This window comes from Salvia hispanica, chromosome 1 (genome assembly GCF_029641045.1).
Source record: "Salvia hispanica isolate PSC_SH4W2 chromosome 1, Shi_PSC_v1, whole genome shotgun sequence".
NCBI lineage: Eukaryota > Viridiplantae > Streptophyta > Magnoliopsida > Lamiales > Lamiaceae > Salvia > Salvia hispanica.
Genome location: NC_142692.1, coordinates 64,995,731 through 65,021,941, shown reverse-complemented (window position 1 = coordinate 65,021,941; position 26,211 = coordinate 64,995,731). Strand labels below are relative to the sequence as shown.

Below are 26,211 nucleotides of genomic sequence, written 5' to 3'. Positions count from 1 at the left end.
AAAGGTCCACATAATGCCCAAAAATTTGTTTCTTTGGAAGTTCATGATGGTCTTACAAAAGGATGAGATGGGATATTAATGTTACAATACTCTTGAATGAACCGAAAGCTCAAGGAAATAAAGTCTAGGGTAGCTTGCACTTGGATTTCTTTTCCCGAGCCCACGCCGCACTACCACCGCGCCATATCCGAACGAGCCGTCGAGCCCGGGATAGCATGGCCCACGTCTCAAAGCAGCAGCAAGGCAGCCAAGCCTTTTCTTTCACCTACAAATAAGTAAAAAAAAAAAAACAAGTTTAGTGGCTAGGAAACAAAAGAAAATAAAGGGGGCTATTAATTGAAGAAAAGAACAACTTTTCCTTTAGTGATAGAGGACCAAGGATTTGCCATAGAAGGCAAGTCAGCCCTGCAACAACTATTACACATCAGCCATTTATTTCTCACGAGTACCTACTCCATAAACCACCAAAAGAATAGCTAGCAAGGAGCCAAAGAGTCCAGATTCAATCTCTGCCAAAATCCCAACAAACCCCAATTTATAACTAGTACTAGTTACTCATAAAGATGCAAGTTTTGCAGCCATGAAGGAGAGACAAGGAGATCACTAAAAGTGATATTTTCTGCAGCATGACAACAAACGATGCAGCAGCCATTTAAGGCTCAAGAGTACACAATCTGCCTATAAATCCCCCTCCACACCACACACCAACTCCTTTCACCCACACTTCAAATTTTCAGCAAGATAGAGAGTGAAGAGTGGCACATAGCCGAGAATTTCAACAAAGACAGCCACTCCTTCAACCTTTCCAGAGGTAATGCACCTCCACCCCTTTTCTCTCCTTCAAATCAAGTTTCATGTCATCATATAGAAGCTCTATAACTTAGAAGCCTCAATCAACATAAGTAAGATCAGTAAACCCTCCCCCAAACCTCCCTTTTCTTCTTTTTTGTTTTTTTTCTCAAGCATGTGTATATATGATTGTTAGTAGAATCTGCCCAAGTAACACCAATAAATACACAACAAATTAACATCTCCTTCCACCACTAAGCCATCCTTAACAAAAAGACTAATGCTCCAAAAATCACTGAATTCATGAAGTAACAGAAGTAAGTAGACACTCTAATGACTAAGCCAACTGGAGAACTTATCTGGAGGAGGTGAATCTGCCGGACTTCCGGCAGCAAGCTTCGGCTCTCCGATGGACAGCCCCACGCTCCGATCCATCCACTACAACCTAGCAATTGCAAAGCTACAAGTTTAAAACACCAATCTTTAATCTCAAGGGACAAGACCTTAGAAAATAAGAACAAAAGAGGGAAAAATGATAAATAACCTTACCTGACGAAATAACGGCGAGGCGAGAGAGTACAGTGGCGGAGGGCTCTCCGGCCGTCCGGTGATGGGAAGGCCGGGCTGCTGTGAAGGCGACCTCCGGGCAGAAGCAGGGCAGCGTAACCACTGCCCGTGCTATCACAACGGCGGCGGCGACAGACCCCAAAAAGGGAAGAATGCCGGCGGACTCCGCGGTAGTGGCGGACCGAGCAGGAGGAGAAGGAGATCGGTCGTGCATAGCGGCGGTGCGCCGCCGCGCTCGCTGCTGCAGCGGTGGCACGAGCGGGACAGAGAGAGAAAGAAAGAGAGGAAGACGGAGCCGCGGTGGCGACGAGGGAGCACCGGTGGCAGAGAGGCGGCGATTTCGCCGATGGAGGAAGAAAGAGAAAGATAAGGGAACGGAGAGGGGTGGAGCGGCGCCGAGCGACGCCGCAGGCGGCAGCCCTGCTCGTCGGGCGGCCGCGGACGAGGACGAAGCGGCGGCGGACGATGGCGGTTGGCGGCGATACCGCCGAGAGGAAGAAGAGAGAGAAGTTGATTAGGGTTGGTGTTTGGAATTTGGGAAATTTGTGATGGAATGAGGGGGAGAGACCGATGGAATGAGGGAGTTTTGGGCCTCTTTCTTAATTAATGTTTGGGCCACTAACTAAATGGAAGTAAATAGTAGGAAGCTAATTAAATCTTTGGGCCTCTTTAATAATAGGTTGGGCCACCAATTATTTAAAGTATGGACTAAGAATTTATTTAAATCATGGGCCTTTATATGTTATGGATTAATTAACAGTCCGCAATTTAATTCCACGAAGATAAGTCTAATTTTTTTCCGGACCTTAGCTTAAGTGCTCGGATGATTAATTTTAAGAAATTATAATACGCTAACGATGAATAGACCTCGAGCCTAATTTTTAGTACTTAAATAAATGGCATGTGAGGTAGCACCCTCTAGTTAAGTGAACAATTCCTCTAATTTAATTAAATCTACCGATTTAATTAATATTCAAAAATTCTAGGACTCTTCTAGAAAATTTTAAAGGAAGAATAAAATGATCATCGCACTTAGGATGCATTCATGTCTAAGCTTAATGGATATTTCAAAAGTCTAATTAAGTATCTTTTATTTCCTAAAGGGACGTCTTCGAACGTCATCTAAGACCAAGTTAAGGAATTTCCGGAAGGAGCTTTAGCTTTTGAGGTGGGCATCCTTTCGAAATGTGATTTTAGTATGAAAATGTGAAATCCTTGTTTAAATATGTTGTCATGCCATGTTTTGTTTTATGATTACCTATCTGCTTGGCTATGCCAATTCATGTTAAATCGAATTCGGGTCCCAGTAGGGCCGCAAACCCTACTCGGACTAGTGTACACATAAGGGGACCGTGAGCTAACAAAAGGGGTTGGCCGGTCCAGTGACCGTCGTGGAATGTGGCCACATTCCCGGTTCACACAAGGTTCAGATATGGTATATCTATGGTACGTGATTGCGCAATCAAAATTCTTATGAAAGGAAAAGTATTTAGAGACTCGGGCCTTTTAAATAAAAACCCCGTGAATCTCTCAACTGTGGCTTGACAATTAAAATTAAAACTGTTTTTGGCAATGTGCTCACTGAGTATATCAAATACTCAGCCCTGCATGTTTCTTTTTAAATGTGCAGGTTGAACGTGGACGGGCAGGCGATGGTGTTGGGCATGAATCCTCGCATAAGTCAATAGGTAGCCCAGGGTAGTATGTCTCCATACATACTGCCTTGTCTTGGACGTTTCCGCTGTAATAGGATTCTATGTTAGAAGGATTGTGAACCTAGACCGCACTCTGACTTTATGTTGTCCCATTTCACTTTCACCTGCGGGACTTTTGTCCTAGGCTTCTTCTTTTAAATCATGATTATTTTTCATCCCTTGACTCTAAGGTGCTATTGAATCACGTTTAGATGCAGTCACTATCATTAGGAAGTTTGTGGTCGTGACAGAGTGGTATCAGAGCACCGTTCTTTCGCTCTGGACCCAAGAACCTTCCTTCAAGCCTTAGTCTAGAATGATAGCACTAGGCTAGAACATGACTTAAATGGAAAGTTAAAGGACCCAACACCTCGACTCGTCACGTTCAACCGCAGCAATGAGGTAAGAAAGAAGTTCTTACCAGAAAATTTTCCGTTATTTACGAAAGGATTTGATAAAAGGGAAAATGATTTCTTTTAAAGATATTTCAAAAATATTCAAGGATTTCAAGGAAAAGCATGTAAATTTCATTTTTCTACGAACCAAAGAATTTCAAGTTTAAAATGTTAAGCATAAGGACGTCTTACAAATGCTAAAGTATTATTAGTTATGCATGCCTGATTATGTGAAGTATGATGATAGCTCGAGGAAGTTTTTAGAAAGTTACGAAATGACTAATGCATGCAAACCTAGAACGCCTAAGGAGGTACATTAGGCTAGAATATCTATGAACGAATAGTCGTGAATGACGACTCTTACACCGCTTCCAAGAGCGATGAAATCAACGGAAAGATGCAAGATAGGGCGAACCCCTAACTTGTCTTGAAAATAGAACTTTAAATGCGAACTACGGCGTACTGTATTACGACCTTTACGTTTAAAAAGAGGAAGAACGTCCAAAAAAATTATGAGGGGCCCACGAGTCACTCAAAACGAATGCTAATACGATCTACCCTATCGGAGAAAAACCCTAATAGGTTATCGATACGACGGCTAGTACTATATATATTTCACTATGCATATTACTTCTATACCTTATTCTCTCTTTTCGCGTTTTGAGAGCCCATTCTTTCGTACAGATGGCACGACAGCGCTACACCCATCGTAGGCCGCTCCGAGCTGGCGCGGATTCCGAGGCAGTGGTTCGCTATTTCCGGTCCTACCGCCGCTGCCATGGGGATACGCTGGCGGAATTCGTGGCACACTACGCGAAGTTATGGGAGGAGGCCAACTGTCATGGGGTGAAGCCCTATGAGGGTATCATGAGGCTCGTCGGTCTGTTTCCTGAGGAGTGGCAGAGTTGGATGACGGCCACTGCCGAGTTGTACACGTCGTCCCCGCCTCCCACGTATGAGCCTATTGGGGATATGCCCGGCTTCCTGAGTGCGGTCTCAGCAGGGTGCTTCCACTTCGGTGATGGGCCCCCACCAGGGACGCAGGCGCCCGGAAGCGAGGGATTCCGCAGGTTGCCACCCTTGGCCCTCATGCGGGGTGCAGGCGGAGTATTCGAGGAGGGGCAGTCGTCTCGAGCTCCCGCCCGCGAGAGGGGCCGAGTAGAGGTTACGCCCGACTCGAGTGATAAGACCGGGTCTGTGGGGAGCAGCGCGGCAGATGAGGATGACGACGAGAACTCGGAGGAAGAGGGCGTAGACGACGATGAGGTCAGTGAAGAGGACTCGGATGAGGAGCCCGAGGAAGTTTTGGAGTGGGGCGAGATGCAGGAGGATGGTTCCGCTGAGGAGGAGCCACAGATTGGCGGCCTCGCTGATTTGGAGTTGGAGTTCATTCCCCCACCACCAGCCGGACCACCACCAGAGATACCTTCACCCCCGGTGGAGCCCCACCCGGAGACACTACGGTTGTCCCAGCAACCGATAGATTTGACCTCTTTCAGCGAGCTGTATCATCGCATTTGGCGTATGCGCAGAGAGTTGGCCGCCGGGACCGATATTCCCTTTGCACCAGTGGCAGCCCCGGGGCCATCAGAGCCGGTGGCAGTGCCGGAGCACCCCGAGGAGCCGGTGCCTCCGATCGAGACGTCCCATCAGGGGACTAGTCATGGCGACCCGATGTGGATCAGCAGCGACTCTGAGCAGGACTGATTGAGCAGGCCTCAGGCGTGTTTATCGTAGTAGTTTAGCATCATGTTTTCTCTTTCCATGTATCGAACCTTTTAGGAGCTTTCTTATTTTCCTTATTGCCCTCACATGTATCAGATTTTAAGTCCTCGCTAGAGGCAATTTTTCCCTTAACTTATGACATGTGATGTTTCTTGGCTATGTTATTCGATTTTTTTGATTTTACTCCTTATGTTCAAAAGAATGGTGCATTTAATGAACCTAATGCTTGCGATCATGACACTCGACGAGTATAAATCCATGTTAACCTTGTTATCCTTAGAACAGAATGCCACCAAGGAGACGTGCCGGACGGCCAAGAAGGAATGGCGAGGTGCCACAAAATGTACCACGAGGAAATGGAGCGGGAAGAGGGATGACCCCACCACCTCCTCCGCCGCCTCCACCTCCACAGGAGCGGCGAGTAGAGGAACTTTTTCTGAGACAAAACCCTCCGATTTTCAATGGTTTAGGGGACCCAGTTGTGGCTGAAAACTGGATACGCGCCATGGAACGTATCTTCAACTTCCTGCACTGCAACGATCAGGAACGCTTGACTTGTGTGACCTTCCAACTGACAGGATCAGCTGATTTCTGGTGGGAGGCACGAAAGAAAATTTTAACACCGGAACAACTGGCTCAAATGACTTGGGATGAGTTCAAAACTGGAATGTATGACAAGTACATCCCGAAGAGTTACCGTAAGGCTAAGGAAGTGGAATTCTATAATCTGAAACAAGGACGGATGTCCGTTACTGAGTATGATAGAATGTTCTGCGACATGTCTCGCTATGCGCCTGACCAAGTCGATACTGATGAGAAGATGGCTGAGAAGTTTTGTGCCGGTCTGAGGTACGAAATAAAGATGGCCTTGGCAAGCCTTGGAGGGTTGTCGTACCCTGAATCATTGAGTCGAGCCTTGGACATTGAGGCAGCCATGCCCAAAGAGAAGTCAACTGTACTTGTTGCCGCAGCACCACCCCAACAACAGCAAAACTTCCGAGAGAAAAGGAGGTGGGATGGAGATCGTGCTCCAAATGAAATTAAGAGACCACAACTTGCTCTGAAGCCACCGCAGAATAGTGGAAGGCAAACTGCTCCAAATCAGATGATGGAGTACCGACCTAGAGCCCCTGCCTGTGCCAAGTGCTCGAAGAATCATCATGGGGAGTGCAAGGCTGGGACTGATAGGTGCTTCTACTGTGGCAAGGGCGGACATTTCTCCAGAGAATGCCCGGATAGGAACGCTGGAGTCAGAGGGAGACAGAACTACCAAGGGCAGCGTCCACAACTGCGGGCACTTCAAGCTGAGCCGAAAGGAAAAGCGGCCCTACCCCAAGCTCCGCAACACCAGCGGCAGTTACGGCAGAGGCTTCCCACTCAGCCCAGAGCTTTTGCACTGAGACAGAGGCAGCCTAAGACGGAGCCAGGGAACCAAGAGCAGGGCAATCTGGCAGGTATGGGAACTCTCCTCAACATACCTATTGCCATTTTGTTTGATACTTGTGCATCACACTCGTTCATATCAGCACCTTGTGTGGATACCTTAGAACTGCCTACTGGCGAAGTAAAACATAAGATGAGGGTGTCCTCACCCGTAGGAGGCCTTATAGACATCACACGAACTTGCTCAAACGTAGAATTCACTATGGGAAACCTTAAGTTAGTGGCTCACAATTTGCATGTGATGTTGATGTGGAGCGTCGACATCATATTGGGAATGGATTGGCTAGCTGCAAACTACGCTACCATTCTTTGTAAGGAAAGGCAGATCTCGCTGCAAAACCCAGGAAAGGAACCCGCAATCTTCCACGGAATCTCCATGAGGCGACGGAAGTCCATAATTTCTGCACTACAAGCAACCACTATGATAAGGAAAGGATACCCTGCATACCTCGTTTATCTGAATGGAGAAGAGAAAGAGGACCGTAAGATTGAGGATGTAGCAGTGGTACGAGAATTTCCAGATGTCTTCCCAGACGCACTACCTGGATTGCCGCCAGACAGGCAGTTAGAATTCACAATAGATCTCGAACCAGGATCGGCCCCAGTATCAAAGGCACCATACAGAATGGCGTCTAAAGAGTTAGAAGAACTCAAAATACAACTACAGGAATTATTAGATCTTGGTTTCATCCGACCTAGTGTGTCACCATGGGGCGCACCAGTGCTCTTCGTGAAGAAGAAGGACGGAACATTGAGAATGTGTATCGACTACCGAGAGTTGAACAAACTGACGCTCAAAAACAAGTACCCTCTACCAAGGATTGACGACCTGTTTGACCAACTTCGAGGGGCTGGTGTATTCTCGAAAATGGACTTGAGATCAGGTTATCACCAACTGAAAGTCCGACATGACGATGTACCCAAGACAGCATTCCGCACCAGATACGGCCATTACGAATTCACTGTAATGCCATTCGGACTCACAAATGCCCCGGCAGTATTCATGGACTTAATGAACCGCGTGTTCCACCCATACTTGGACAAGTTCGTCCTAGTCTTTATAGACGATGTACTCATCTACTCGAAGAACGAGAAGGAACACGAGGAACATCTGAGAACCACCTTAGAGACGTTGAGAGCCGAGAAGCTCTATGCTAAGTTTAGCAAGTGTGAGTTCTGGCTCAACGAGGTGAATTTCCTCGGACACATAGTAACGGCAGATGGGATCCGAGTGGACCCTGCCAAGGTGGAGGCAGTACAACGTTGGCAGTCACCGACAACACCGAGTGAAATTCGAAGTTTCTTAGGTTTGGCTGGATATTATCGGAGGTTCATTGAAGGATTTTCTAAAATAGCCAGACCAATGACTCAACAGCTCAAGAAAGGAGCTAAGGTCAATTGGACGCCGGAGTGTGAAGCAAGTTTCCAATTATTAAAAGAAAAATTGACCACCGCACCAATCCTAGCCGTGCCAGCACCAGAAGCAGGCTATGTAGTGTACACCGATGCTTCAAAAGTCGGACTTGGATGCGTATTGATGCAGAATGGCAAGGTGATCGCATACGCGTCACGCCAACTCAGGCCACACGAGTTAAACTACCCCACTCATGATCTGGAATTAGCAGCAGTGGTACATGCCCTGAAGATTTGGAGACATCACCTCTACGGAGTTCGATGTGAGATCTTCACGGACCACAAGAGCCTTAAGTACTTTTTCGAGCAGAAGGATTTAAATATGCGACAACGTAGATGGCTCGAATTAGTCAAGGATTATGACTGTGGCATAAATTACCACCCAGGCAAGGCTAATGTAGTGGCAGATGCCTTGAGCAGGAAGACCATTCCCCAAGTGGCCACTTTCCTCACACAGAATGAGGAGCTCATACGAGAATTTTCCAAGATGCGGCTAGAAATAGTGGGAGCACCAGAGACGGTGGAAAGTAGGATCGCCACTCTAGTGATTGAACCAGACTTAAGGGCCAGAATTGTTGAAGCTCAAAGGAGTGATGAAGCATTAGAGAAAATTCGACTTAAGGTGAGGACAGGAAAAGAGGTGAGTTACCGCGAAGAAGCGGATAACGCCCTCACTTTTGAAGGGAGAATATGCGTGCCCAATGACGAGGCTCTTAGAAAAGAGATCATGAGCGAAGCGCATGAGACACCCTATACCGCCCACCCAGGAGGTACAAAAATGTATCAAGATATGAAGAAGCATTTTTGGTGGGATGGCATGAAGAGGAGCATAGCGTCGTTTGTAGAAAGGTGCCTAGCATGTCAACAAGTGAAGGCTCTACATCAACGACCCTATGGGAAATTGCAACCCCTGGAAATTCCCGAGTGGAAATGGGAGCACATTGCAATGGACTTCGTGACAGGATTGCCAAAGTCACAACGAGGGAATACTGCTATTTGGGTGATTATAGATCGCCTCACCAAAAGCGCCCACTTTGTACCAGTTCGTATCACTTACGGATCGGACAAGCTAGCTCAGATCTATGTGCAAGAGATCATACGGTTACATGGAGTACCGGTGACGATCACATCAGACCGTGACCCAAAATTTACTTCTAGGTTTTGGATAAGCTTGCAGCGAGAGCTAGGCACCAGGTTAAATTTCAGTACGGCATTCCATCCACAGACTGATGGGCAGTCTGAGAGGACAATCCAAATCTTAGAAGATATGTTGAGGGCCGTAGTGCTCGACCGCGGAGGAAAATGGGAGCCAGTATTGCCACTTATAGAGTTTGCGTACAACAACAGCTATCAGGCAACCATAAACATGGCCCCATATGAGGCACTGTATGGGAAGAAGTGTAGATCACCGCTTTATTGGGATGAGGTCGGTGAGAGAAAGACGCTGGGACCGGATTCAGTAGAGGAGATGATAGAGATCGTCCGCCAGATCCGTGAGAGAATCAAGGAAGCTCAAGATAGGCAAAAGTCTTACGCAGATGCTCGCCGAACCGATCTGCAGTTCAAGGCGGGAGACAAAGTTTTTCTGAAAGTATCCCCGTCTAAAGGAATTACGAGATTCGGCGTCAAGGGCAAGCTAAGACCACGTTTCATCGGACCCTATGAAATTTTAGAAGAAGTGAGTCCTGTGGCGTACAGATTGGCACTCCCACCGAGTTTCGGGAACGTGCACAATGTTTTTCACGTGTCTCAATTGAGGAAATATGTGTTCGACCCAAAACATATAATCCACCAAGAGGAGATGGTGTTGGAACCAGACTTAAGCTATGAAGAGAAGCCAGAGGCAATCTTGGATAGGAAGGTCAAGGAATTGAGGAATAAATCTATTGTAACGGTGAAAGTTCTATGGAAACATCATAGTCACGAGGAAGCTACGTGGGAATTGGAAGACAAGATGAAAGAAAAGTACCCAGGACTGTTTGAGTAACATAAGCAAAATTTCGGGACGAAATTTTCTTTAAGGAGGGTAGAATGTAGCACCCGCTTCTTTTATTATCTTTTCATATATGTTAACGTCGAACTAGAAATCTATCGTTCTCTTGTTTCGTGAAAATAAATGGAACTCGAGCCTTTGATGAACTTAATAGTGTTAATTGCAAAGTAAAAGTTAAAGAAATAATCAAACGAACTAAACCAACTAATGTACGCTGCGGAATAAAAAAAGGAATGCTATTCAAGTGTTCCCGAAAGAAAAGGTCCACATAATGCCCAAAAATTTGTTTCTTTGGAAGTTCATGATGGTCTTACAAAAGGATGAGATGGGATATTAATGTTACAATACTCTTGAATGAACCGAAAGCTCAAGGAAATAAAGTCTAGGGTAGCTTGCACTTGGATTTCTTTTCCCGAGCCCACGCCGCACTACCACCGCGCCATATCCGAACGAGCCGTCGAGCCCGGGATAGCATGGCCCACGTCTCAAAGCAGCAGCAAGGCAGCCAAGCCTTTTCTTTCACCTACAAATAAGTAAAAAAAAAAAAACAAGTTTAGTGGCTAGGAAACAAAAGAAAATAAAGGGGGCTATTAATTGAAGAAAAGAACAACTTTTCCTTTAGTGATAGAGGACCAAGGATTTGCCATAGAAGGCAAGTCAGCCCTGCAACAACTATTACACATCAGCCATTTATTTCTCACGAGTACCTACTCCATAAACCACCAAAAGAATAGCTAGCAAGGAGCCAAAGAGTCCAGATTCAATCTCTGCCAAAATCCCAACAAACCCCAATTTATAACTAGTACTAGTTACTCATAAAGATGCAAGTTTTGCAGCCATGAAGGAGAGACAAGGAGATCACTAAAAGTGATATTTTCTGCAGCATGACAACAAACGATGCAGCAGCCATTTAAGGCTCAAGAGTACACAATCTGCCTATAAATCCCCCTCCACACCACACACCAACTCCTTTCACCCACACTTCAAATTTTCAGCAAGATAGAGAGTGAAGAGTGGCACATAGCCGAGAATTTCAACAAAGACAGCCACTCCTTCAACCTTTCCAGAGGTAATGCACCTCCACCCCTTTTCTCTCCTTCAAATCAAGTTTCATGTCATCATATAGAAGCTCTATAACTTAGAAGCCTCAATCAACATAAGTAAGATCAGTAAACCCTCCCCCAAACCTCCCTTTTCTTCTTTTTTGTTTTTTTTCTCAAGCATGTGTATATATGATTGTTAGTAGAATCTGCCCAAGTAACACCAATAAATACACAACAAATTAACATCTCCTTCCACCACTAAGCCATCCTTAACAAAAAGACTAATGCTCCAAAAATCACTGAATTCATGAAGTAACAGAAGTAAGTAGACACTCTAATGACTAAGCCAACTGGAGAACTTATCTGGAGGAGGTGAATCTGCCGGACTTCCGGCAGCAAGCTTCGGCTCTCCGATGGACAGCCCCACGCTCCGATCCATCCACTACAACCTAGCAATTGCAAAGCTACAAGTTTAAAACACCAATCTTTAATCTCAAGGGACAAGACCTTAGAAAATAAGAACAAAAGAGGGAAAAATGATAAATAACCTTACCTGACGAAATAACGGCGAGGCGAGAGAGTACAGTGGCGGAGGGCTCTCCGGCCGTCCGGTGATGGGAAGGCCGGGCTGCTGTGAAGGCGACCTCCGGGCAGAAGCAGGGCAGCGTAACCACTGCCCGTGCTATCACAACGGCGGCGGCGACAGACCCCAAAAAGGGAAGAATGCCGGCGGACTCCGCGGTAGTGGCGGACCGAGCAGGAGGAGAAGGAGATCGGTCGTGCATAGCGGCGGTGCGCCGCCGCGCTCGCTGCTGCAGCGGTGGCACGAGCGGGACAGAGAGAGAAAGAAAGAGAGGAAGACGGAGCCGCGGTGGCGACGAGGGAGCACCGGTGGCAGAGAGGCGGCGATTTCGCCGATGGAGGAAGAAAGAGAAAGATAAGGGAACGGAGAGGGGTGGAGCGGCGCCGAGCGACGCCGCAGGCGGCAGCCCTGCTCGTCGGGCGGCCGCGGACGAGGACGAAGCGGCGGCGGACGATGGCGGTTGGCGGCGATACCGCCGAGAGGAAGAAGAGAGAGAAGTTGATTAGGGTTGGTGTTTGGAATTTGGGAAATTTGTGATGGAATGAGGGGGAGAGACCGATGGAATGAGGGAGTTTTGGGCCTCTTTCTTAATTAATGTTTGGGCCACTAACTAAATGGAAGTAAATAGTAGGAAGCTAATTAAATCTTTGGGCCTCTTTAATAATAGGTTGGGCCACCAATTATTTAAAGTATGGACTAAGAATTTATTTAAATCATGGGCCTTTATATGTTATGGATTAATTAACAGTCCGCAATTTAATTCCACGAAGATAAGTCTAATTTTTTTCCGGACCTTAGCTTAAGTGCTCGGATGATTAATTTTAAGAAATTATAATACGCTAACGATGAATAGACCTCGAGCCTAATTTTTAGTACTTAAATAAATGGCATGTGAGGTAGCACCCTCTAGTTAAGTGAACAATTCCTCTAATTTAATTAAATCTACCGATTTAATTAATATTCAAAAATTCTAGGACTCTTCTAGAAAATTTTAAAGGAAGAATAAAATGATCATCGCACTTAGGATGCATTCATGTCTAAGCTTAATGGATATTTCAAAAGTCTAATTAAGTATCTTTTATTTCCTAAAGGGACGTCTTCGAACGTCATCTAAGACCAAGTTAAGGAATTTCCGGAAGGAGCTTTAGCTTTTGAGGTGGGCATCCTTTCGAAATGTGATTTTAGTATGAAAATGTGAAATCCTTGTTTAAATATGTTGTCATGCCATGTTTTGTTTTATGATTACCTATCTGCTTGGCTATGCCAATTCATGTTAAATCGAATTCGGGTCCCAGTAGGGCCGCAAACCCTACTCGGACTAGTGTACACATAAGGGGACCGTGAGCTAACAAAAGGGGTTGGCCGGTCCAGTGACCGTCGTGGAATGTGGCCACATTCCCGGTTCACACAAGGTTCAGATATGGTATATCTATGGTACGTGATTGCGCAATCAAAATTCTTATGAAAGGAAAAGTATTTAGAGACTCGGGCCTTTTAAATAAAAACCCCGTGAATCTCTCAACTGTGGCTTGACAATTAAAATTAAAACTGTTTTTGGCAATGTGCTCACTGAGTATATCAAATACTCAGCCCTGCATGTTTCTTTTTAAATGTGCAGGTTGAACGTGGACGGGCAGGCGATGGTGTTGGGCATGAATCCTCGCATAAGTCAATAGGTAGCCCAGGGTAGTATGTCTCCATACATACTGCCTTGTCTTGGACGTTTCCGCTGTAATAGGATTCTATGTTAGAAGGATTGTGAACCTAGACCGCACTCTGACTTTATGTTGTCCCATTTCACTTTCACCTGCGGGACTTTTGTCCTAGGCTTCTTCTTTTAAATCATGATTATTTTTCATCCCTTGACTCTAAGGTGCTATTGAATCACGTTTAGATGCAGTCACTATCATTAGGAAGTTTGTGGTCGTGACAATTTTGATGATGGATATGTGTCAATAGGTGATTGGTGGTACGTGTGACAGGTGTCTTGATTCTCGGAATCCAGACTTAGGTTCACGCCGTCCTTGGTTATAATTTGGTTTTCTCAAGTTGCATTTAAAGTAGGGCCATATTCATTTATTGCCGTTGATTTGATCAAATAATGCATTATTTTGGAAATGGTAGGCTTACTTTTCTTTAGCAACTGAATTTTTCATATGATTGGATTATCGTACTTTGGTTGAATGAATGACTGGATTATGTATATCTATATCTACACATTTGATCAAATAAAATGTTTGTTCGGCTGCAGAAATATCTACTCCTTGTGTCTAATAATAATAATGGAGTCATTTTATCATTTTAATATATTCTATAGCAATGAAGTCATTTTCATTTTAGTAAAAGTCAATATATTTCTTTTTAGCTATTTTTCCCTCTCTCTTTCTTTATTTTCTCTACTTTTTCCTCTCTTATGCTTTATTATCTTTTTATTTAATACTCCCTCCGTTCCATAGTAATAAAGACGTTTCTTTTCGGCATGGAATATAAGAAAAATTGTGTTAAGTTGATTAAATAAAGGAATAATAAAGTATAAAATGAAAAAGGTAGAGAAATGGAGATAGAGTAAAGTAAGTGAGAAGAAATGGTTCCACTACTATGGAACGTATCAAAATGGCAAAATGACTCACCGACTATAGAATGGAGGGAGTACATTACACATCATTTTCTTAATCTCCGTGCCGAAGAAAAATGCCAAAAAAAAAATGCCCTTACTGTTGTGGAACGGAGGGAGTATTATGATGCAATAATGTGATTCTTCTAATAAGAAGAATAATTGTTGTGATAATTCTTTAATTGTTTTTTAATTCAACTTATGGTAGTTTCAATTTTTTCCAGTCACCATGATATTAGTACTGCTTGCTGTGAAGCAAAATGTGCTTGACCGACTTTTCACATTTTTTATTGCACATTTAATTGCTCCCTGGCGCTAAAGATATTAGCAATAAGGGCCCTTTTCCAGAATCCATCTTAAAGGGCCCTTTTCCGAAATCCATCTCAGAGCCTATCTTTATTGTTTTACCACGTCAGCAGGCCTATTCCAGCGTCTATCTCCCTGTAATAGAAAGTCCATCCCAGAGTCTATCTCAAAGCCTATCTCATTTTATTTAACACTATTTTTGTATTTTACTTTTAGTTGTTAGTGTGAAATAAAATGATATAAAATAGCAAGAAAAATAAATTAATAAAAAACAAATTTCATTAAAAAGAAAATAACCTACATTTATAAAAAATACAGAAACAAATAAACTAAAAATATTAACAAAAAATATTAAAAATATTGTCACTAGAGAAGAGTAAAATGTAGAGTGAGTGATTCACTTGGATTTTACATGATTTTAGAGGGTAGTTTTACTTGGTTTTGATCATATATTGTGAACTTTGAGACATGGTTATAGCTACTTCTCTATTATGTTGGTATTTTGACCATTTTGTGAAGAATGTGTAGAAAAATGTACAAAATATGTGGATGTACAGCTGCTCAATGTTCGAGACAGCTTTTCTGGAGATTTTGAAGTCCAATTCGCATGTAATGTATACCATTCTCTTCGTCTTCGAAAGAGCTTCACGTGGATATCTTAAACGTCTCAATCGGAGTTCGGTAGAAGAAGTTATGACCGTTTTACCAAGACTGCGTAGATAGCTGGCGACCCGCCAGGTTCGCATGCAAACGAACCTGGCGACCCGCCAGCAAAACACGAAAAAAACGCCGTAAGCAGCTGGCGACTCGCCAGCTTCGACGCACACCCAACCTGGCGACCCGCTAGCTTCGTCGGACAACTTATTTCGGGCCCAAAGTCAACCCTAGGTATATATATGCCTAGGAAACGCCTCCAAACACAACTTACACGTCTCCTACCCCAAAAATACTACTTTTTCACCTAGGAAGAAGAGAAGAACGAGCAGAGGACGAGTATTCATCGCAAGATTGAAGACGAGGCCTCCAATCCGCCCAATCCAATTCTAGGAGTTTCTACTTTTAGTTTTATTCTTGTTCAAACAATGTTTTTGAATATTTCTTTGAATATTTCTTTGACTTTTGTGATGAACATGAGTAGCTAAATCCTTCGTAGAGTTCAACGGGGGAGATACAATGATTCTTATGTTTAATTGATTTCCTTTTTCTATGCCTTGGCTCATGTGGTTATTTTGATTTCTTATGTGCTTATACATTTATTTGACTGATCACGGTATAAATGCATGTGGATTTTACTACAAGAACTGAGAAGTGAGTAGTTTAATTTGAAAGAGAAGAAATTGACGTCTTTGCCAATATAATCGAGAGATTTGAGCCTTTGAATGAAGCTAAGTATCTTAGGAGCTATTAGGAGTTGTTGCCTTAGTTCTAGGAAGGAGACTTCGGTTCTAGGTAGCAATCTACAAATTATATGCTTTGAGAAAAGATATAGTTTTACCTTAGTGATAGCTTAATAACCCTTGAGACCCTTTGTTGGCATAGTTTGGAAATTAGTTGGGCATAGGATAGTTGTTATCGATCCCGTAGGATTCTACCCTTCTCATCTTTGATCTACATCCGTTTTCTTATTTGCTTTTAGTTCTCTAGTTGTTTTTAATTGTTTTTACCTTGCTTTTAAATAGATTTAGAAAAACCAAAATTCCGATTCATCTAGATAGTAGTTGAGGTTGGTTCGTGGTAATTAGGTTGACACTCATTGTCTCTGTGGATATGATACTCTTTGCTTACTATTTGCTACATTAGCCCCGTACACTTGCGGGTATACTTGTGTTAAAAATAAGTTGAGTCAGTGAGATGAAATAAAATGGGATTAAATGTGAATAATTGGTGGGAAATGGAGTGTATAAAGAGTATAAAAAATGAATTAAAAAAAAAACAAAAATAAAATCGGTTGAGGCTTAATATCGGCTCAAGGCCGGAGGCTTTGGGGTGGGGGAATCGGCCCTCCCCCCCACAATGATGACCTAGGAGAGCCGATGAGGGGGCCGATAAATAGGCTCTTGCTATTGGCCCCCATTGCCAATGCCCTAAGAGTACTATTTTTTTATTATAATTTACGTCAACTACTATATTTTTTATATTTTGTAAAATCCATATAAAAAATAAATAAGACTTCTGACTATAGACAAATAGAGTATTTTTTTTACTTTTTTAATGGTATATTTAAAATTCTTATTTGATTTTTATAAATTTTTATGGTATATTTATATATTTATACTCCCTCCGTCTCACTATAGTAGAGACATTTCGCTTTGAGCATTTGTTTTAAAAAATGAAATAAATAGTTAAAGTCGCTATAGACTAACAGTAATATATTTCCTACTTCACTCTCTCTCCACTTTAGCTATTTATTATAATTTTATTTAAAACGAGTGTCAAAATGAAATGTCACTACTACAGCGGGACCGAGGGAGTATATGTTTTAAAAAATGAATAAAAAATTTTAAATTTAAATTGTATCACTATTTTTTGTTTAAATCAAGTAATTTTTGTGTTATAATAAAACTCTTATTTTCGATTAATTAAGTATGAATTTAGTTAAGATTACATTCACACCCGCCTAATATATTTACGTGTATAATTTAAAATAGGCATCACTACAATTAAACTTAAAGATATGATAACAAAAAACAGAAACATGAAGTAAATAATTACCAATCCAAAAGAACCATCACAGTATTACTCACTACTATAACAATATCTTTGCATGACGACACCGATAAACGATAAAAACATAAATACACCAAGTAATTAATTTCAGCCCATAAGTACAATCACTGTATCACCCACTACTGTGGTATTTTAGCATCACACAAAAAAAAATAGCATTGACTTTTAATGATATCACGTGTCAAAAAACTGTTATAAATTTAGGTAAATAAATATTAGTTGCTTCAACCTATGCGTCTATATATTTTATTAGAATAAAAAAAAAAATGTAGTACTCCTACTACATAAATTTGTTTACTTGCAAAAATTAATACAGCCTCTAATTATTGTCACTAAATTTTCTTACGTGATTAATTTTGTAACACGCATAGTTACCCCTTACAAGATATCACGGTTTTATTTGATTAATTACATTTTTAATGTTCACAGTTCTTTAAAACTCATGTCACTATTGAGTACTGAAAATTTGAAACATAAATTTGTTATAATATCAACTGTCACATGATTAATGTTATGCTATCATTTACAATTTGTTATATATATATAACTCAAATTTACCAGTTATCACCATATAGTATGCAATGGAGTCAACATCATTAGACATGTTACCAAATCTACAGACATTTCCAAAACAATACAGTGTATTTTACATGCAACACATCCATTTATCTGGTTGTTTGCTATACTATAATTACTTATGTATGCACTTGTAATTAATTAATTTTTTTATAATTAGCTAACATGTCCAAAATTGCTTTGCTTAAAATAAGTGAAACTATGTAGTATTCACTTTGTGGGTATAGTGAAAAAGCCAAGTAAGAGAGCACTGGAAAAAGAGAGGAATGTGATAGATATGTGAATCAGTCTCCACTCAAGTAATTATTTAATATGGTAGTCAATAAGTCAATAAATAAAATGTTAATGTTTTAGATGATGACGAATATATACGCCCTACTACACTTAGAAGTTAGAACTATGAAACTTCCTTTAAATAAAATACGATAACTAGTGGAATAATCTATATTGTTAGAATATTTTGCTTAAGCCATGATGTCACTTAGATAATGGCCTTTATATTTACTATGGTAGTCGTCGATCGACAATAATAAAAGAATAATCAGTTGACTAATTTATTAGTTGAACCACTGCATCTACTTTGTATAGCAAATTAACATACACGATGTGTCCCTATGTTTTGGATGTTTTTGACTTTCTTGACTTTTAAAATAATTTCTATACTTTCTATGATCATACAAACGTTAATACACGTGTAAAATAATTTTCAACAAAAAGAAAAAGAAAAAGCCAACGTGACTTTTGAATATGAGAAATTTTTCTCTTTCCATTACTAGTAACTTTGTTCAATATGAAGACACAATATTTGATTTAGCTAGATTTCCCATTTTCCATGGGCCACAAGGCCTGCAAGACTTATAGATTACTAATATAAAATCATTGGGCCTGAATTTAGTTTCAATAGGCCAATATGGTGAATTCAATCCATAGATTATAAAAATTCTTTGGAACTCACATTATTTCTATATAGGATTACCACACAATAAAGCTTTTACTAGTATAGTTATTGTCTATATTGAACTGTCAGTTCTTTTAACGTCACATTGTATTTATAGTTTCTAAAACTAGAAATTGAGAAATGGAACCAGAACAAGAAATTGGGGGGAGGTGGCGACTTGATCACTATAATTAGGGTTGGGAATACGGATATCGGGTATTGGATTTACCCGTACCCGACCCGAAACCTGCAGGGTTTTGGATACCCAATATCCAATTTTATGGGATTGTGTATGGGATTGGGTATTGAAATTTGAGATAAATCGGGTATTGGATAACCCGAATGGGTAACGGGTATTGCCCGAATATCCAATTTATATCATTTAAAAGCATTTTTTAAATTAGTTTGGTCGTTTAGCAATGTTTGCTTCTATATTTTGCTTAGTTGTTTAATGACTTTTACGTATTTGATACGAGATATCTCTATGAATATTCCATCTACCCTATTATTTAATTAGTAATTAATTTAGCATATCTTTCCTATATTTTCCAATATATCTCTTAGGATATTTTGTCTTGCTCATTAAGTTAGTATCCATATTATAAATAGGGCTATTGTTATTATCATTATTCAATCAAGAAATACAATTTCTTTTATCTTATTTTTATCGCTTATTTCAATTCGGTATTGATCTTGGTTTGATCGACGAGCAAAGCTCCCGCGACTACCTCGTCTACCTTTTATCTCTCTGACGATCGCCTCTGTGACGCCGAAATCTTGTTAAGAGAAATCATATCTTAACAATTGGTGCTTCCATTCTCGAACTCATGGCCAAAGTCAATCTTCGTTCATGGCTGGAGATATCGCAAGCAACCGACGGCTTGCAACTGAATCCCGCAGTCGTGGAGTACATTCTTGCTAAGCTCTCCCAATTTGAGACCCGACTGGATGGGCTTAAGCACAGGGCATCAACCACGCACCCTTCGCTCCAGCCCGAACCTGATCCACCTGACACGGCCACGCTGTACACCGCCGCTCAACTACCCTACCAATCACCAGTGTCTCCGCACCATCCGGCGACCACGTTTCAGCAGTCGCACGCTGCACAGCTGGCCCAACAATATTTGCAGCCGCAACAACCATACCAACCGCCTGCTCCTCCACTCGACGCTTTGCAATGGCAGCAACCGCAGCAACCGGAGATGCAAGATTGGCGGTGGCAACAACATCAGCCCCACACGCGACGTCAAACAAGCTGGGACCCTCCCAGCTACCGCCAACAATCGGGGCTCATGCCGTACGACCAATATCCGCTGTTATATCACCATCGGTGGCCGTACCCATAATTTCATCTCTTTCCCATATTTTCCAATATATCTCTTAGGATATTTTGTCTTGCTCATTAAGTTAGTATCCCTATTATAAATAGGGCTATTGTTATTATCATTATTCAATCAAGAAATACAATTTCCTTTATCTTATTTTTATCGCTTATTTCAATTCGGTATTGATCGACGGGCAAAGCTCCCGCGACTACCTCATCTACCTTTTATCCCTCCGACGATCGCCTCCGCGACGCCGGAATCTTGTTAAGAGAAATCATATCTTAACAATTGGTGCTTCCATTTTCGAACTCATGGTTGAAGTCAATCTTTCTTCTTGGTCGGTAATATCGCAAGCATATGAAGGCTCGCAATTGACTTCAACAGCAGCAATGTTGGAGAATATTATTGCTAGGTTCACCCGAATCGAGACCCGGTTGATTGAGCATGAGCGTAGGGCACCTGCCATGCTCCCTCCATTGTGCCCAGAACCTGATCCACCCGACGGGCCCCCGTTGTACACCGCCACACAGCAGCCTTACCAGCCCTACACTTGGCAGCAACCGTCGAGCTCTGGCCTTAATTCGCACTGGTACCCTCATCCGCAGCAGCCCCATCGCCCAACTGCCGACTCTTGTTGGTATCCACCGAATCCATCAAGACCTTGTTGGTACCCGCCAACACCGACTTCTGATCAACCGCCCAACACCTACATGGAGTCATACTCGCCGCTGCAAATTCCCTACTCCGGAAACCATCGAGAGCAGCCTGACTACCAGCCCCCGCGGCCGCCATATACGGACTCAGAATCACATGTGCAGCAGAGAAATTGCTCCTCGAGATATCATTCGTGGCAGCCGGAATATTGCCCATCACAGCAGCTCCCCTTCCCTTGACCTTCCGCTGCATTCACCGTCGCCGCCAACAACGCCGAGACCATATTCTTGTTGGGACCCACCAGAATAGAGCACAACGCAATATGTCAATTCCCAACGCCTCACACATATTGTTGAGGCAGATGTGTCTGGTGGAAAGAGAATCACTTGGCCTGATATTAGGCCACATTTGACATCATATGTGGAGAAGAGTGTTAATACAAAAGTGGATCTACAAGGACCGCCCAACATCACATGCTCAGAGAATGATCTCGTTGATAATATCTGGTCTAGAGGTGATATATCAGGTCGGTCTTCAATAGAGCTCCAGAAAGAGTGTTGTGTGCAAACCGTTGTCCCACCCTCATTAGGAGATATTTCTCTTAGTGATGATGATGTTAGTGTTGTTGCTGATCGCCAAGAGGGTAAAGGGATGGCAGACGACGATGACTTTATGGAAACAATAAAGGAGCAAGTAGATGAGGAGGATAGAGCTAATTTCTCTAGGTAGACTCATGAAGTTGTCGATCCGGTAAAATTTAATTCTGAACCCGAATACCAATGAGAACAGTTACCTATGCTATCGCCAATGACACTCAGGAGAGAGGTCAAGCTTTTCTGGGAGAGGAAATATGAATGTGATGTTAGAGTTTGTATACCAGAAATCACCTTTCGAGTGATTGAATAATGTTAAAACTCTTATTTTATTTTCCAAAGGAATAAACAGATTATTTTTGTCATAATTTTGTTATGTTTTACATTTAATGGATGTTTATTACATATTTAAATGTATAAGTAACTTAACAAAGTCTAAGTCTTTGTTTTAGTAGACCGGTTGTGGGCGTCGTTCACTTTAAGGTAATACGGTCAGTTCTAAACAAAGAAAAAGAATAATTTCACAACCTAGATAGGCTTAGACTACCTATCGTGAAAGGTTGCAATATCAGTCCGATTATTTCTAAGCCTTACTGAAATAAGATGACATTGGTGTGGTATAGCACTAAATGGATCTAACAGCGAGACAGTCTTTATGCTATCTACTGAAAGACGGGGTCTCGTAAATTATTTCTCAATCAATGTACGTTAGCATTGAGCATACGGTATTGATTATGCACTACTTTGACTTACCAAATGGTGCGGGTTTTTCGCAACCCAATAAGCCTGGTATTTTGGTGATTAATATCTAGCGGTGCTAGGATTGCTATTATGTTGAATCGTGCGCGAGGTGAGTCTCGTTTGATAACATCCTCAAGAGAAGCTTGAAATAAGGTTTTATTATTCGGAACTTAGCTAGTTGGAGTTTAATTAATCTATGAATAATAAATAAGTTTTTCTTGTTAAGTCCTCTCTTGGAATAAATGAGATATTGATTAATTAAGTCCATAACAGACAATAATTAATTAATGTATGTTTCTATCTTAAGCGCGGGAAATAAATATCAAGTAATGGAAACCCAAAGTACTTATAATTTCGGATTTGGATGGGGAGTGCAATATTATTTCTGTAGTGGCTGCTCGTAATATTCTAATTTTAAGCTTATATTAAATTGGGTTTAATTTAATTAGTAAAAAGCTAATTGGAGGAGTCCATATTCAAAGCCTTCCATAGATCCCTGTCTAGGCCCAATATGTGACTTATTATAAATAGGAGAATAAAGGAGACAGAATATATACTTAATTATACTCAAAATTTTTGCCTCCCCTATTCCTAGGAGTGGTCGAATTTTTCTCCTTTGTGGGATAGGATTTCTGTCTTCTTTATTTAAGTCCTAGTATACTGGTGAGATCAGCCCACCCTGATATCATTTTACAGTCCGGGAACCAGACAGAAGATCCGTGGTTTTGTACTAAAGATCTTCACGTGGAGAAGGCGCTAGCCATCTTCGATTCTTTGGAGAATCATCAAGGTATAATGGCTAAACCCTAGAAAAGCATGTTTTTGGTTTCAATTAATTTAAAGCATGTTTTATTTGAGTTATGAGCATGATACATGTGATAATTACGCGAATAGAATTTGTCTAAATAATCTGCTAAATGGATCAGAATTATTATGTAATTGATTTATGTGAGCGCTTCCGCTGCCAACCCCTTCATGTGATGCACCAGAGATCTTGGATACTAACGATGCTTTTCTTATTGGGTCATTTATCGAGGTACCTATTAGACTAGAAATCAGCACTACGGGGAAGATGCTAGGAGGAGAAATGAGAGACCAATTTTCTCTCTGGTATGTTTACATCGAGTATGCGATAGTGGGTTATTGGCGGACGAAACAGCCATCTTTTGCAGTTGATCCAGGAGGGGAGGTCTCGCCAAAGCTTGTGTTCGTGATACTCTTCATTGTGTCGTGGTTCCCACCTTGAGGACAAGGTGGATTTTAACCGCGGGGGAGTTGATACGAGATATCTCTATGAATATTCCCTCTACCCTATTATTTAATTAGTTATTAATTTATCATATCTTTCCCATATTTTACAATATATCTCTTAGGATATTTTGTCTTGCTCATTAAGTTAGTATCCCTATTTCCTTTATCTTATTTTTATTGCTTATTTCAATTCGGTATTGATCTTGGTTTGATCGACGGGCAAAGCTCCCGCGACTACCTCGTCTACCTTTTATCCCTCCAACGATCGCCTCCGCGACGCTGGAATCTTGTTAAGAGAAATCATATCTTAACAGTATTTCACAATCAACTCATGTGGTTTTTATATTTTATTTAATTATTTTGACTTTTGAATTATATTATTGGTTGCTTCTACAGTTATATTAAATGTGTAAGTCTTATTATTTTACTTACATATTGCATAACCAATCCCCAAAAATATAATCGTATACTTTAAAATAAATGAAACATTAAAGATATTAGTCAATTTAAATATTTCTATATTTATATTAATATATAAAATTTGAATTTTTTTATTAGTTATTAACGCATGTAAAGAGTCGGGCATTTGGATACCCGATACGTCGGGTATGGATACCCGAGGCGGATATTGGAGTACCTGAAAATATATCGGGGTGGATTTTGGATAGACATTTCGATGATTTTCGGGTTTGGGTACCCAGCTTTTTCGGGTCGGATATCCACGGATACCCGTATTCCCAGCCCTAACTATAATAGTAAAAGCTTTATCAACGATGTCACAAAACCATGCTTGAAATGAAAACACCTGAAAAAATATGTCATCTTTGATATATAGTTTGTTATCGTAAAATATCTTTGATGTTGTTTGGATCGTGAACTGCAACAGTAGTTTGATATTGACCGCTTTGACTCAAGCCTGTACGGATTTATTTCTTGGTCACTTCCAAAAGGCCTCAAATTAATTGGAATTGGGCATGAATTATATAGCCTTTCAATTTCCCTCAAACACCCGATGTGTGATATGTTTGTACTGAACAGATGCATCCAAACTTGTTAACGAGTGGAATTTATTAAACAGTCGTGAACACATATATTGTAACTAAGTATAATGAAACAAGGAAGAGATACAATGAGGGTAAAGACAGCCAATATTTGGGAGATCGGCAGCCAAAAAGAGCTCGAGGGGTCGTCCGAGTGAGCGGCCAGCGGCAACACTAAGATGAGGACACCGTAGAGGATAAGCGGCCACTGCAAGATCTTGATGCAGGAGTTGTCCTCCTCCGTGGACAGCGATATTTCGATCCTGATCACTGGGATCAAGAGCAGCATTTTGAAGATGCAGATAACTATGTTGACAAACTTCATCCTTCTTTTTAATTTGTAGGGTTTCAGAGAGTGAAATGGAGAAGGGAATTGTAAATTGTTTCTATTAAGTGCGTGAGATGATAAAAGGATTTGACTAGATATGATCCGTATTGCTTAATCACATTTACAAGAAAGAAATTTTTTGAGCATAATCACATTGGATTCGTTATTAACAATTTGACATAGTAATAATAAACAAGATTATTATTTTCCAACCTTGTCTGGAGTTGCACAGCTATACCTCTACTCATTCATCCATGAATTTTATCGATTGTCATATTTGAGCTTCTTTTTCTTGTTCCACATTTCAAAAATTTGAGAGTATAATAGTATGATATATTTCCCATTTTATATTCAGTCAATGCATTTTATTCAAATTTTGGTAATACTTAGCATGTATATTTGTATTTATTATGATAGTAAAGAAGGTTAGAATTTAAGGTTTCTATTTTTAATATACATAATTTAGAGCTTGGAGCATAAAGTTCGGAGGATTATTGTTTTTCTAAATATACTTTTACTTGATTTTATTACAAAAATCAAAATCTGGGGAACTGATATGGGCTATGGAAAATGAAGAAGAAAGAGGCTTAACGCTGTTAAACATTACCACAAGGGTAAACAATTGGTAAGTATATAGACTCGAGCCCACGAGGAGTTGTTGCAATGCACTCTTTGTTTCATGTACAACAAAGAGGATGAGGTTGCTACTGTCTTCTCACTTCTCTTTTAATATGAGAATTAAAACTAAATTGAAAAGACTAATCCATATGATATATATCTGCATTTGAAATCGAATTAGCGACAATGCAAAATAACCTATCATTTAGAGACAAAAAAATTGAGACGCAGTTACTAATGTTCGGAAATTTTTAAAAATAATCATAATTTAGGATGCAAAAGAAAACGTCATCACTAAGTTGATGGCAAATTATCTTAATCTTTTGCTTTTTTTAGGACGCTTCTATTTGTGTCCGTTGGTTCAAAGTTGTGGACTCAAGAATATGTTGGAAGTCTCTAATATACTACTCTGATAGGAAACAAGATCCTATCGGCGTAGAAGAGGACACGCGAACAATGAATTTGTGAACAAAAAGCAAAATATCAACCCTAACGCGAGGCTAGGGTTTCGAGAGCACCAAGATGAGAAAAAGTGTGTTTATTACTTTAATTCTCAATGACTCGATCTATGAGAATTCTGTAATTTATAGAATTCCCCCTACTTAATTCGGACTTACGATTCGGGAAAGAATCAAGAATAAAACCCGAAAAGATTTGACTCTATCATGAAATAAAATAGTTCATGCGAAATAAGGAAACAAAATAAAAACAAATAAAAAACAAATCAAAATAATCATATCTCTAATATCAGACATAGTCTCGATATTTGGCAGGACGGGGAGCGTTCCTCTGTGGTCGATCCTTCTTGGCTGCTCTGGTCTTCGGCCTGCCCCTCTGAACCGTCTTCGCCGTCTCC

General features: G+C 41.1%; 1 protein-coding gene and 4 long non-coding RNA genes across 5 annotated transcripts; 3 read left to right on the top strand and 2 right to left on the bottom strand.

The window, feature by feature from the left end:
- Positions 1-288: 288 nt before the first annotated feature.
- Positions 289-1,937, bottom strand: LOC148934403 (uncharacterized). The gene is made up of 2 exons (XR_016137731.1): positions 1,339-1,937; positions 289-1,234 (listed from the first exon to the last, which is right to left on the bottom strand). It is a non-coding gene; the product is annotated as an uncharacterized LOC148934403 (long non-coding RNA).
- A 513-nt stretch (positions 1,938-2,450) lies between these two features.
- On the top strand, positions 2,451-3,226 carry LOC148934402 (uncharacterized). The gene is made up of 2 exons (XR_016135165.1): positions 2,451-2,524; positions 2,987-3,226. It is a non-coding gene; the product is annotated as an uncharacterized LOC148934402 (long non-coding RNA).
- Positions 3,227-5,543: 2,317 nt separating this feature from the next.
- LOC148934401 (uncharacterized) lies at positions 5,544-10,009 on the top strand. The gene is made up of 3 exons (XM_089062291.1): positions 5,544-6,624; positions 8,659-9,452; positions 9,947-10,009. The coding sequence occupies exons 1-3, from the start codon at positions 5,544-5,546 to the stop codon at positions 10,007-10,009; spliced, it is 1,938 nt and encodes a 645-aa protein (XP_088918417.1).
- Positions 10,010-10,565: 556 nt separating this feature from the next.
- On the bottom strand, positions 10,566-12,214 carry LOC148934400 (uncharacterized). The gene is made up of 2 exons (XR_016137722.1): positions 11,616-12,214; positions 10,566-11,511 (listed from the first exon to the last, which is right to left on the bottom strand). It is a non-coding gene; the product is annotated as an uncharacterized LOC148934400 (long non-coding RNA).
- Positions 12,215-12,727: 513 nt separating this feature from the next.
- Positions 12,728-13,503, top strand: LOC148934399 (uncharacterized). The gene is made up of 2 exons (XR_016134956.1): positions 12,728-12,801; positions 13,264-13,503. It is a non-coding gene; the product is annotated as an uncharacterized LOC148934399 (long non-coding RNA).
- Positions 13,504-26,211: the final 12,708 nt, after the last annotated feature.

Excerpts from the sequence above, each read along its gene's own strand:
- LOC148934401 (XM_089062291.1), top strand. The coding sequence starts at position 5,544 with ATGACCCCACCACCTCCTCCGCCGCCTCCACCTCCACAGGAGCGGCGA. Across the intron at positions 6,625-8,658 it reads AGAGCAGGGCAATCTGGCAG|GAAAAGAGGTGAGTTACCGC; the intron begins GTATGGGAACTC and ends AGGTGAGGACAG. Across the intron at positions 9,453-9,946 it reads CACCGCTTTATTGGGATGAG|TCACGAGGAAGCTACGTGGG; the intron begins GTCGGTGAGAGA and ends GAAACATCATAG.